Source organism: Xyrauchen texanus, chromosome 31 (genome assembly GCF_025860055.1).
Source record: "Xyrauchen texanus isolate HMW12.3.18 chromosome 31, RBS_HiC_50CHRs, whole genome shotgun sequence".
Classification (NCBI taxonomy): domain Eukaryota; kingdom Metazoa; phylum Chordata; class Actinopteri; order Cypriniformes; family Catostomidae; genus Xyrauchen; species Xyrauchen texanus.
In genome coordinates, this window is record NC_068306.1 from 30,807,503 (window position 1) to 30,819,662 (window position 12,160).

General features: G+C 37.4%; 1 protein-coding gene across 1 annotated transcript in view; it reads left to right on the forward strand.

The window, feature by feature from the left end:
* LOC127625340 (RING finger protein 145-like) overlaps nt 1–12,160 on the forward strand; it is a 53,706-nt gene that overhangs the window by 27,607 nt on the left and 13,939 nt on the right. Inside the window, exons 5-8 of the mRNA XM_052100583.1 lie at nt 3,502–3,737; nt 5,296–5,471; nt 7,067–7,207; nt 7,372–7,554. Coding sequence (XP_051956543.1) covers nt 3,502–3,737; nt 5,296–5,471; nt 7,067–7,207; nt 7,372–7,554 — 736 coding nt within the window. The remainder of the gene's footprint in view (nt 1–3,501; nt 3,738–5,295; nt 5,472–7,066; nt 7,208–7,371; nt 7,555–12,160) is intronic.

The following is a 12,160-nucleotide window of genomic DNA, read 5'->3' on the forward strand; positions in this document are numbered from 1 at the left end:
GCAACATCTGTCTATTGATCTATTTTTATTTGAAAAGCCTACAATAGCAACAACTCAACAAAAGTTTTAACACATTTTTTTTTAATTGGGGTGGTAATCCGTGTCACTGAACTTCCCAGGCCCCCATGTTTGCTGTTCTGACTCCACCCAAACAATTCCACTTTGCAAGTGCCACCTCAGGAGCAGGTACTAAAAGGTTCCTGGTTTTAGTTCCACTTGAAACTAATTCATGTGGTGGAAAAGAGATGAGAACCATGAATAGTTCCAGGAACTAGGAAGAGTTCCTGCAGTGAAAAAACGCCTCATGTCTTGATACCTTCTACCTCCAAAACTGCCTGAAAAGGTCAAATTTGTCAGGTTTCAGACACAGCCGATGTCTAATCCATATGCAGCTCCAAAACAACAGGTTTCTGTTCTTTTCTTCACTGCAGTATTTTGTTCCTGAAGCATTGTTTGGGAGTAGTTACTCTGAGTTTTGTATTTCTAAAGTTCAGTTCCCACCCTGAGTAGAGTACAGCCCTGACTGCATGAAACCTGAATGAGACGTAACCAGATCTTGGTGTGCTTAGTTTGCTAATGAATAGAGGCCCTGTGAAACACTTTCAGTTTTCCTAATGAGACATTTAGGTATGGAATGGCATGCAACTGGCCCCTTTCCCTGAAAAACATAGTCTTGAATAGTCTTAACTGATTTAAATACTTTAAAAGGAAGTGTGAATCTTGCTACTATCCTATGTTAGAGAAACCCAAGACACTGTAACCTAATCAGCTTTTTCAAAGGAGATGCCAAAGGTTACATAGAGATGGGTTAGGAGAATATCAGGCTGACAGGTTGTCTATTTCAAGAGAGGATTTTGGATCGGTCTGTGATAAAACAGAAGAAACCTGACGCAATAGTCATGTGTATTTCTTCTCCATTCTGCATTTGGAGAAGGTTTTTTTTTTTTTCACAAAAATGATACTTCGCATAAGCTCTGACATGCAATTTGGTCTAGATGTCTGATTTTGCATTTTTCTAATTGAATAATACTAAAGAAAAATCAAGGTAGATTATCAGCATAACAAATTGAGTGAAAAGCATGGGTTTGCAAGTTACATGTAAAAAAGTGGTCTCAGATTTTGGACACTTTTAAATGTTAGATATTTTAAATGATATGTACAGTATTTTTTTTTAATAATTTGCTTTAGTAAGCAGATTTATATTCAGATTCATACTGTGTATATACTGTACCGTATTTAAATAATACTGAAAATGTATTATGCAGTGCCGACAACCCTAATCTAACCTAACCTTAAATTCACAGTGACCGTTGTGCCACAAGACAATTTTCACATTTGATATCTAAAACACTATTTGAATAGATAATTTTTATTTCATATGCAAAATCTGCTCTTTGTTGGCCAGCCAAATGATGATGATATAAAAGAGAAAAAAAAGACTAACCTTTGAGTCATGTCAAGTGACATGTCATGTTAATGGTGCCCTGATCTCTATGCAGATTACGTACACTGTACCTTTTGGCAGAACCAGCATTTCACTATAAAATGTCTGTAAAGTCTTTCTGCACTGTGAGAACAATCAAATGTATTCATAGGCGGGTAGCGTGTAAAGGGTTGTTTACACAGGGCTCTTTATTTTATGTGCCTGTGCTTTTCTAAAAACATATATTTTCTTTTTAAGCATGCATTAGAAGGGCATTTTTGACCATTGCAACGCATCTCACTGCAACATCTCTTTTAAGAGACTGTGTCAAGTTAAAAACGTTTTAATTTTTAAAAGCACTTCCCGAGATATCTGCGCTACTCCCTTTTGTTGCACTGTGTCTCGCTTGAACACAAGAATGCTTCCTGTGTGAATGGCTCCTAATGCTGGGAGGAAGCTAAGCCATGTTTGTTAACCTAAAGTTGAATAGAAATGCTAGCAATAAAGCTGTTCAGCCGTGACTTCAATTTGTAGGCAGCTCGGAAGTCTAATTCGCCATGGGTTCCCTTTGGATTTTCCTATGGGGAAAATAATGTTTATTTTTCAACTTATGAGTAAAATAAGATCTGTGGTAAACATTACTTCACAGCATGTGGACGTTTTGTTTTCTGCATATATTACACATTTTCATACCTTAAACGTGAATGTTTATGCTGCCATGTGGTTTTTGTTTTTTAAACGGATGCTATTCAATACGGCTTAAAAATTCACGTTTGGGCTATGAAAGTGTATAATATTTGTTATTGAACAAAACGTCCACATATCCTGAAGAAATGTTTGCACAGACCTTATTTTTATTAATAAATCCAAACCCCCCCATAGGAAAATCCAGAGGGAATGCATGTTGAACTCGCTTCTGGAATTGTGGACTACAAACTGAACAACCCTTTATCTTTTTCTGTAATGCTGTAAACAGTGTTGGTTAGTAGCCGGGAGGCTATTTCCAGTCATGACAGTGCAGCTCCTATCTACTTGCATGTGGGAACACCAAAATCTCAAAAACTGTTTGCCAAGCTTGCGTTTAAACAACACATTTCAAATCAGCAGTAAAATCTGACAACACTGGTATCATAAATTGTGCTTCCTTAACTCATTATGCTAAAAGGCGCAATTTTCCCTGCTTGTATAGATGCATGCATGTTCTCAAGTTGATTGACAGACGATGTATGTTTCAAAAAGGTGATTGGCTCTTTTACCTGTAAGGCTGGACTTCCTTTCCACATCTGATGACCATTGGACGTTTCATTTTCATTTTAATAGAAGTGGCTGATCTCTGCTAAATAGTCTTTGGTAGTACTTAAAAAGATTGCAAATATCAAGTACATGTAATTGGATTTAATTACATTTTAAAATACTTATATTCAGATTAGTTACTTTTGTGTGGATTACATGATTACATATTAATCAGGCAATGGCAGTAAATTGTTCATAATTTTTTATCTTTAACAATTTTTATTCTAATTCAGTTCTACTAGTGCTGATGTATGTGCGGTAAGTCCACACAGTAAAACATTACTGTGCAATGTAAACTCTGCTTTCCAGAACTTAAGATCCTGTCCATTGCAAACAATTCCACATAAAAACTAAAGAAGCATTTAATCCGAACTGGATTGCAATTCAGAAGTAACCTTCCCGGCACTGTGTATACATTTACTGTAACTTTTCCATGTGTTTTCTGTGCATCAATTGCAGAGACTGTCATGTAATTATTTTTAGTAACATTTTTCCATTCAAGTCTGTTATTATGGAATGATATATCTCAAATAACCCCACTTTGCATGTCAGTAAGATGGTTCTTCCTTTCTAAGTGGCCGGTTGTTGGCGAGTTTAAGTTGCAGTAGAGCCTAGTTCTTTTGCACAGTCAAGTTCTGGTAACACGAGCACATTTGATCTATCAATAAAAAAAAGCAGTAAACTGATAGACAGGCAGTATATGATTATTTTAACCCGTAGTGTTTGCCATTTGATCTCACTCAGCATACTGTAACCATGCAGCGTTTGTGTATCCTCTCCCTCAGGTCAGCTTGTGGTGTGTACGCTGTGTTCCTGTGTCATGCAGACCAAACAGATCTGGCTGTTCTCTGCTCACCTGCTCCCTCTGGTGGCCAGACTCTGCCTTGTGCGCCTGGAGACCATTGTCTTCATCAACCGCTTTGCCATGATCTTCACCGGTCTCGAGGTGCTGTACTTCTTGGCCACCAACCTGCTTGTGCCCTACAATCTAGCCAAAACTGCCTATAGAGAGCTGGTGCAGGTATGAGTTCGCTATACTTTTCAAGCACATTAGGGAATAGGTGTGCTATTACTTTGTGATCAACAAGTGAAAGAGTCCAATTGCATTGAAGGCAGGCACTCAAGCCATATCTAGGGACCAGAATATCAAAGAGTATTGGGGGTGGGCTCTTTGGAAGCAACCACCACAACACACTGGCATCATACTCGTGAGTTGTGCATGGGCTAGCACCACTCGCATTGTCTTTATAAAATGTAGAAAATATAAAAATATAGTTATCATTGAAGCTTAGCATGTCTGAAGTATCACATATGAGCAAACACACAGTTGATACTAACATTGAGAAGACCATCAGAGAACTGGTGTGGCATCAATAAACCATTTTTGTGAACCATTAATTACGTATCACCAATCTTCTTGTCACCTGATCGTCCCATACCGATCCCGATACAGATAATTTCACCTTTTATCAGGATCTTTGTCATAATTGACTGTATGTAAGCTTTCTGCAAACTGTCACTATTAATTGAATTTTTCTCTTTGCATTAATATCACTTTGCCTATTTTTTGTTGACAAAAAAGTTAAAAAGGCTTATTAAAAAAAGCTCTTTTTTTCTTTAAAAATAAGACTTAAAACAAGGATAGGCTAACAAAATATTCTCTTTACCAAGATTGATAACCCTATAAAAAATTAAGTTTATTGTCAAACTGAAGACAAACTCATAACCCATAGGTGCGATTAAACATTAACATTTTTGGTTATTGATTCATTGTCATTATTTCATATAATTATTATTATTCCTTATTTTATTTCTATTTTGCATTATATTTAATACATTATGTAATGATATCTTATTATTATATAAAGAATTATTATATTTATTAATTCCTTCCCTGCCTTGTCATTTTTTGTTTTTCACTTGAACTTTAATGAGGGGAACACGTGCTCTCTCATGAGGGATGGAGATGAAAGGAAAGTGGAGAAAGAGCGCATGTTTCTGGACTCTACATGTGCTACTATTGTTAATGCAGTTTAATCGGGAGATATTTAATAAAGATGGTTGAATTGCACCATCTTAACTCGCTTTATTACTTAGATGTCTGTGCCCGGTGGAGACTGAGATGTCACATGTGAAACAAGGCAAAAGTACAGTTAACAGTACAGTACAGAACACAAAATGTTCATATTTGCCATACCTCTCCCACTGCATTGTTCTTAACAGCTGAATCAAGTTTTTTGTCTTACAACATTATTTTATTTTTTTTGTCTTACAACACTGTGCCAGTATTCCCCACGCTCTGTGATGCCATTACAATGTCTTAAAGGAGCTGTGCGTCTTTTGCAACATGAGAGATCGGTTTATGCAATTGGCCAAATTACTAGGACATGAATATCGGCTGATTTCGATCCCTGGTCTTTTAGATTTTCAATATATTTGCAGCCCTACTTAAAATACAAAAGAAATGTATAAATATAAAATTTATACTGCTACAGTAATTGAGTTAGTACCATGATATTTTTAATGGAATGATTGTTACACCCTCTGTTTGACATTCACCTCATTTTGCTGTTGTTTAGGTGGTGGAGGTGTATGGTTTGCTGGCTCTGGGCATGTCTCTGTGGAATCAGCTGGTCCTGCCTGTGCTCTTCATGTGCTTCTGGCTGGTACTGTTCGCACTGCAGCTCTACACCTACTTCAGCACACGGGACCAGCCGCCCTCCCGAGAGAGACTGCTCTTTCTCTTCCTCACCAGGTAAAACGGCACCCACATCGAACTATCCACCTAAGCAGTCATAACTGCATTGAACTCGCAGTATTTAGTTAGCACATTTCTTGACTCTGACTCCGTTCCAAACCCAACTGAGCTGCCTATTGATGTGAAGGCAGTTCCTATGCTACATCCTGAAAAGGGTTGTTCATGCCAAAATATAAATTCTGTCATTTAAGGGGAATTCTGGGTCAGTTTAAACCATATAAACCCAATTCTGAAAAAGTTTGGACAGTATGAGAAAAGCTAATATTTAAAAAAAAAAGAATGATTTGTAAATTTGATTCACACTGAGCTATATTGAAAGCACCACAACAGCACATTATCTGATGTTTTACCTTGTGAACTTTATTGTTTTTTTAACTATACTCTAATTTCAAATCAGATGATTGCAACATGTTCGGAAGTTCTCAAAGGTTGAGAAAGGGGCAATTTAGTACTTACTGTATACCAATTTGATGAATTGAAATAAGGTCACGTGAAACAGTTGAGGCAATCGTGTCATAGTAAATAAGCAGCCCTCAAAAAAGCCTAGTCCTTCAAAAGTAAGTATGGGTTGAGACTCGACAATTTGCCAACAGATGCTTCAGCAAATAATCCAGCACTTTGAGAACAATGTTCCCCAAAGACAAATTGGAAGGATTTCGGGTATTTCACCCTGTACAGTGCACAAATATTTAAAAGTTTCAAGGAATCCGGTCACATCTCGGTGCGTAAAGGGCAAGACGAAAACCACTTCTGAATGCACGTGATCTCCGAGACCTCAGATGTCACTGTCTTAAAAAACATGGATATCATGACATGGGCTTAGTAATACTTTAGTAAACCTTTGTCAGTCAACACCATTTGCTGCTGCATCCACAGATACAAGTTAAGACTTTACTATTTTCAACACTGTCCAGAAGCGCTGCCGACTTCTCTGGGCTTTGTCTTATCTGAGATAGAAAGTAGAACAGTGCAACCTTGTTTTGTGGTTCGAGTCCACGGTTCAAATTGTTTTTGGAAAAAACAGCCATCTTGTTTCCTTGCCAAAAAAGGACCATTCAAGCTGTTATCAGCATCAGTTAAAGTGTATGGCTGTGTAATCAGAGAGTGTGATTGGCCTGCCTGCAGTCTTGACCTGTGTTCAATTGAGAATGTGTGGTGCATTATAAAGCACAAACCTGCATAATTGATCAATGAGGGAAAATTCTGCTTGCTAAAATTTAACTTGTGTCTTCAGTGCCCAAATGCTTTAGAGTTATTAGAAGAAATGGTGAAGTTATACAGTGGTAAACACTTGACTGTTCAACTTTTTTTGGATAGTGTTTCAATCATCTGATCTGAAATAAGTCTATATTTAAAAATACAAAACAATTAAATACAAATACTTAATTTACAAAGGTAAAAACATAGAATCATTTGTTGTTGTGATGCTTTCAATATAGCACACAGTGAATCATATTTACAAATCACTCCTTTTTATTTTTATCAGCATTTTCCAAACTGTCCCTACTTTTTCTGAATTGGGGTTGTAAATGCTACTGTTGAACAGTCTTTAAGAGCGTGTGTATGAAATGTTATGTGTGTGTTATTTTAAGTATTGCTGAGTGCTGTAGTACTCCCTACTCCCTGCTGGGACTGGTCTTCACTGTGTCTTTTGTGGCGCTGGGCGTCCTAACACTCTGCAAGTTCTACCTTCAGGGCCACAGAGCTTTCATGAATGACAACACCATGCACAGGTGAGAAGCAGCTCTCAAAACATGCTTAAAGCACTTTTTAAAGCATGTTAAAAGGTATGTTTGGAAAGATTCTTGATATTTCAGTGTTTGTTGAAAGCTAAGATCAGTGTGTACAATAATTCAAGTGATTAAAATGTCTCATACTGCGTTGTTCTTATTTTCAGGGGCATGACAGAAGGAATCACTCTTTTAATATTGTCTGTTCAAACTGGACTCATTGAGCTGCAGGTCATTCACAGAGCCTTCCTCCTCAGCATCATCCTCTTCATCGTGGTGGCCTCCATCCTGCAGTCCATGCTGGAGATCGCTGACCCAATTGTTCTGGCACTGGGGGCCTCCAGAGACAAGTAAGAGACATCACTGATCAGTATATATCACTTGTGCAACTTTCACACATTGGTAAGGCCTGTTTACACCAAGGAGTTTGAATATGCCTGGAGAAAGCTATCCGATGGCATTCCTATTCATCTCAATGGCTGTTGCTCAATTGGTGCCTGAACCCACAGATGTACGCAACATGGAGGCTGCCATCTTTGCTTATAGGTTCAAAAATGGAATAATAAAATGCTTTTTAAAGTTGAACATGTATGCATATCTGGTCGTCAATGGGAAATATGTTTTTGCAATAGTAATGGTTTAGTTTCAGCATCTACCAGCAGAGGTGATGCTAAACAACATGAAAGTATAAAATAATATGCAAACAATATTCACACTAACAAAATTCACATCGAGTCTTTGGCTAGAATCTGAAGGATTAAACAATGTTCCTAGCTTCTGAGTAAACAGTAAAATAATAAAAAGGCATCTTCACAGTGCAATCATTCAGACAAGGCATGAAGTAGTTCATAGAGATAATTGCTTGATTAAGTTTTAATCAAATGATTTACATGATGTGCCGATTTTTTTTTATCTTATTAATCGTATATCAGTATTTACTAGGGATGTGCAGAATGACTAATTTCACTGATGTGTTAAAGAACATTTTGGAGTTGACTAGTCTAAAAATTAAGAAAGCCTCAGGAAACATTGTGTTTATGCAACCCATTAAAAACATTGAATCTACTTCAATAGCCAAATCCGACACTAAATTCTGATGAAAAGCGGCATTTATCTGTGATGGGCTTGCATTGCATTATGATCTACATACACTAAATGTAGAACATGACACACATTCACTTAAGCAATGTTTTAGCTACATTCACACAGTCAGTGTTTGGATTGACAACTGTATTTAATTACAGGTGTGAGTCTTGAAATCTCCTGTTCATACAACGGCATACAGTAGCAGTTTGAATGCTGTCTGTATGTATGAACAACTGAAGCAACAACTAGTGGTCGACTGATATATCACTGAGGCCAATCAATTGGCTGATACTCTGACTTTTTTAATTATCGTCATTGGCCGATAAATGTTCCCGTTTGGCCTATTTATTTTTTCTTGAGGGTGCCGAAAATCGCCTGCTTGCATGTTAAGCGATTGAGACATGTAAACGACCAGTAACATTTTTTTTTGTTTTTATGTGTCATTGTGTTACTACCATAGTGTTAAAGTGCTCACCTGTTTCATTCTCCCTCTCTCGTATCAACAGTTCCCTGTAACTTTGAACTCTCCTGTCTAATGATGAAAAGGCAAATATCAATAAAACTAATATCATATACCACATCCAAATATGCGCATATCTCATTTAAATGGCTGTAATAAACCAACCTCACACAACTTCAGTAGATCCAGCATCCTGTGGAATGTTCATAAATCTTCCTCTGAAGCACGTATTCTATCAGTATATACTGTTTGCAAATATGCAGATATCTTGTTTAAACAGATGTAATTCACGAACCTCACAAAAAAAGTTTTCTTCCCATCGAGTGCTCATCTAATATCTTTCCCTGAGCGCGTATTCCATCAGCCAGAATCAAAAACTTCAGGATCAAAACGTCCTCTCATTTACAAATCATGACAGTCACTCCGTGACAATCCAAATAGGCGATCCAGGGTGTTTAAACTGTCAGAAGATTGAGGCTCGTGCTGGATCCGCACAAGCGTGAGTGCAACTTCAAGGCTGCGTCCGAAACCAGTAAAATGCTGCCTCCGGAGGCTGCATACAGAGGTAGGGTGAAAATTAGGTGCTTTTCAAACTGTTCTGAGACCAGTTTCCTTCCATTCATTCAAAACGAATGTCAGTTAATCCATTAACTGATTAGGCAGCAAGGTAGCATGTCAGCTACCTACATTTCGGATGCAGTCCAAGGTAAAAGCACTTCACGTGTGTGTGCGCAATTATGTACAATTGGTTTATGTATTTTTTGAGAAAATGTGCTTGTTAATGTGCACATGCCTTTTTAGTGGTATTTTCATGTTTAATGTGGATTGTAAATGTTGCAAAATGTATAAAATATGGTGAGTATGGGCAAAGTGACAAAACACATTTAAGATTGATCCATAATGTATCCATATGTATTTCCATAAATGATTATAAATCATTACTTGATTGATTTTTTGAAGAATATTTCAGCTCTGCAGGTCCTCACAATGCAAGTCAATAGGGGCCAAAGCTTTGAAGCTCCGAAAAGCACATAAAAGCAGCAAGTTATGCATAATGACTCCAGTGGTTTAATCCATGTCTTTTGAAGCGTTATGCTAGGTGTGAGTGAGAAACGGATCAATATTTAAGTCCCTTTTACTGTAAATCTTGACATCAGCAGTCTACAGGAACGATCATGATTTCTAGCTCAGTTACACTTACTAGTAGAGACTGCAGAGTGGTAGATGGCACTGGGAAATATTATCGAGCTTGAAATGATGATTGCCAAGGAGATTGCTGATGTCAGGATTTAGGTGTGCCTTTATGTGCTTTTTAGAGCTTCCAAGTCCTGGTCACCATTCACTTGCATTGTAAGGACATACAGAGCTGAAAAATTCTTCTAAAAATCTTTGTGATCAGCTGAAGAAAGAAAGTCTTACAACTCTGGGATGTGTGATGTTTTTGGGTGAACTATCCCATTATCTTTCTGGGGTTTAAAATGTATGATTTTACTTTGGGATGTGTGGCAGAACTCATTTCATGACCACTGTTGGGAAGAGCAATGGTTAATAAAATGACAGAAATTTGAGGTAAATCTGGTTAAACTTATAAACAAGTAAAACCTAACTTAATGTTATGATGTGAAAATGTAGAAGAAAATATAAAAAAGGATTTCAAATATACATATTTTCTAGAGAATAATTTTTCCTCTGTCCTACTTAGGCAAGTACAAGGCAGTAGGCCTTGCTGCTTAAACACATCTGGGATTTGGTCAAGAGAATCTTCAATGGTTCTACTACCCAATATTGAATATTTCTTAATTTTTGCTTTTGACTAAGGTAGAAGACATCCTAAGCTTTCTTCAAAGGTATAATGTTAGGTTGTGTCATTGGGATCATAATTCAAGTGTAAAGAAAATTCAAATATTCTAAGTTGTCCCACTTTGCCCATATTCACCATATTATGTCATTAACGAAAATTAGTTTTTGTTTTCATTAAATTTAAAAACATGACCACTAGTCACAACCAGTGGGGAAAAATAATGGTCAAATATGTACTATTGTGTAAACAATTTATTGACTAAAAATGCGTTAGAACACGTTCATCTCGAAGACGAGTTCGTTCAGAATCAGCTACATTACATATAGCAGGTCAGCTGACTCAATTTACTTCTCATACATTCCCGTAGCGTCAGTGCATTTCCCTGTTGAAGCCGAGCGTCCATTGACTTCAATGGGGCTGCTCTGAACAGTTTTTTCAGTGCTCGAAAATAGACGGTCATTGGATAAATGCTGCGATTATGTCCTGCCCACGGACGCTCAGCGTCTCTGGGGGTGAATGAGGAGTGGGCTGGCCCGGACTCGGGCTTCCGCGTGATGATTGGAGGATCTGTCGAAAGACTGCATCTTTTGATTGACAGCGAATCTGTACTATAAGAAGTCACTGAAGCTATTTCGCGCTCAGTCCCATCGCGGATTTCTCAAGTGTAGTCGAAAGACAAACTGCTGCAACCTATTTCTTTATATTTGTTTGGCGAAATTGCTAGTCAATTTGCATAATACTTTTCACACAATTATACACCACATTCCTAGTTTCAGTTTTACCAAGTTTAATATATTTTGTTTTAGAGCGTTCGTTCAATCGTTCATTCATTCATTCATACAGTAGGCTAGGCTAGCGTTGTACGGGTGAAACTGCGCACGATGGCAGACGGTGCTAATATTGTCGACCTGATTTTGGCGAAGCCATTTGAAAGTCTTCCTTACGAGGAAAAAATTAGAATTAAACAGCAGGGCAGATCAACACCTAAGATTGATTTAGTGCAAAAAATAGGGTAAATAAGTTTATAATGTAGGCCGAAAATGAGCTTCCCCTCTTTGAAAGACCAGCAGCCGCCACTGGTCACAACCATATTCTAACAGCTGAATCCATAGTGACAGTGACTAAAAGATGGTATCGTCCATAACACCGGCATGTCTCATCACAATTGCCACTGTATTATTAAATCCAATCGAGTTCAATCGTAGACAGCGGCAGAATCTTCTCTGTCTCCGTGAGTTAATATAACCCCACATGAAACATGAGACACGTGTGCGTGTACAGTGCAGCGTGTCTCTATTTTTTTTTTTTTTTATAATATTTGGAGTATTAATTATATTTAAAATGTGTAACATTAACATGACAGTAATATAAGCACAGCCACTGTAATAATACCGTATAAAGCCAAACGTAAATGTGTAAAAATGTTCAACAGTTTAATGGGGAAAAATATTGACCAACTAGTAATTCAAGTGTCGACTAGCAGCATCAGAACTGTTTAGTAGACTAGTCTCGCACATCCTTAATATTTTCTGCGTAAGGCCCCCCAAATAAAGGTAATTTAGTATATAACCATTATAAATGCAGTATATTCATTCAAATACATTAGATA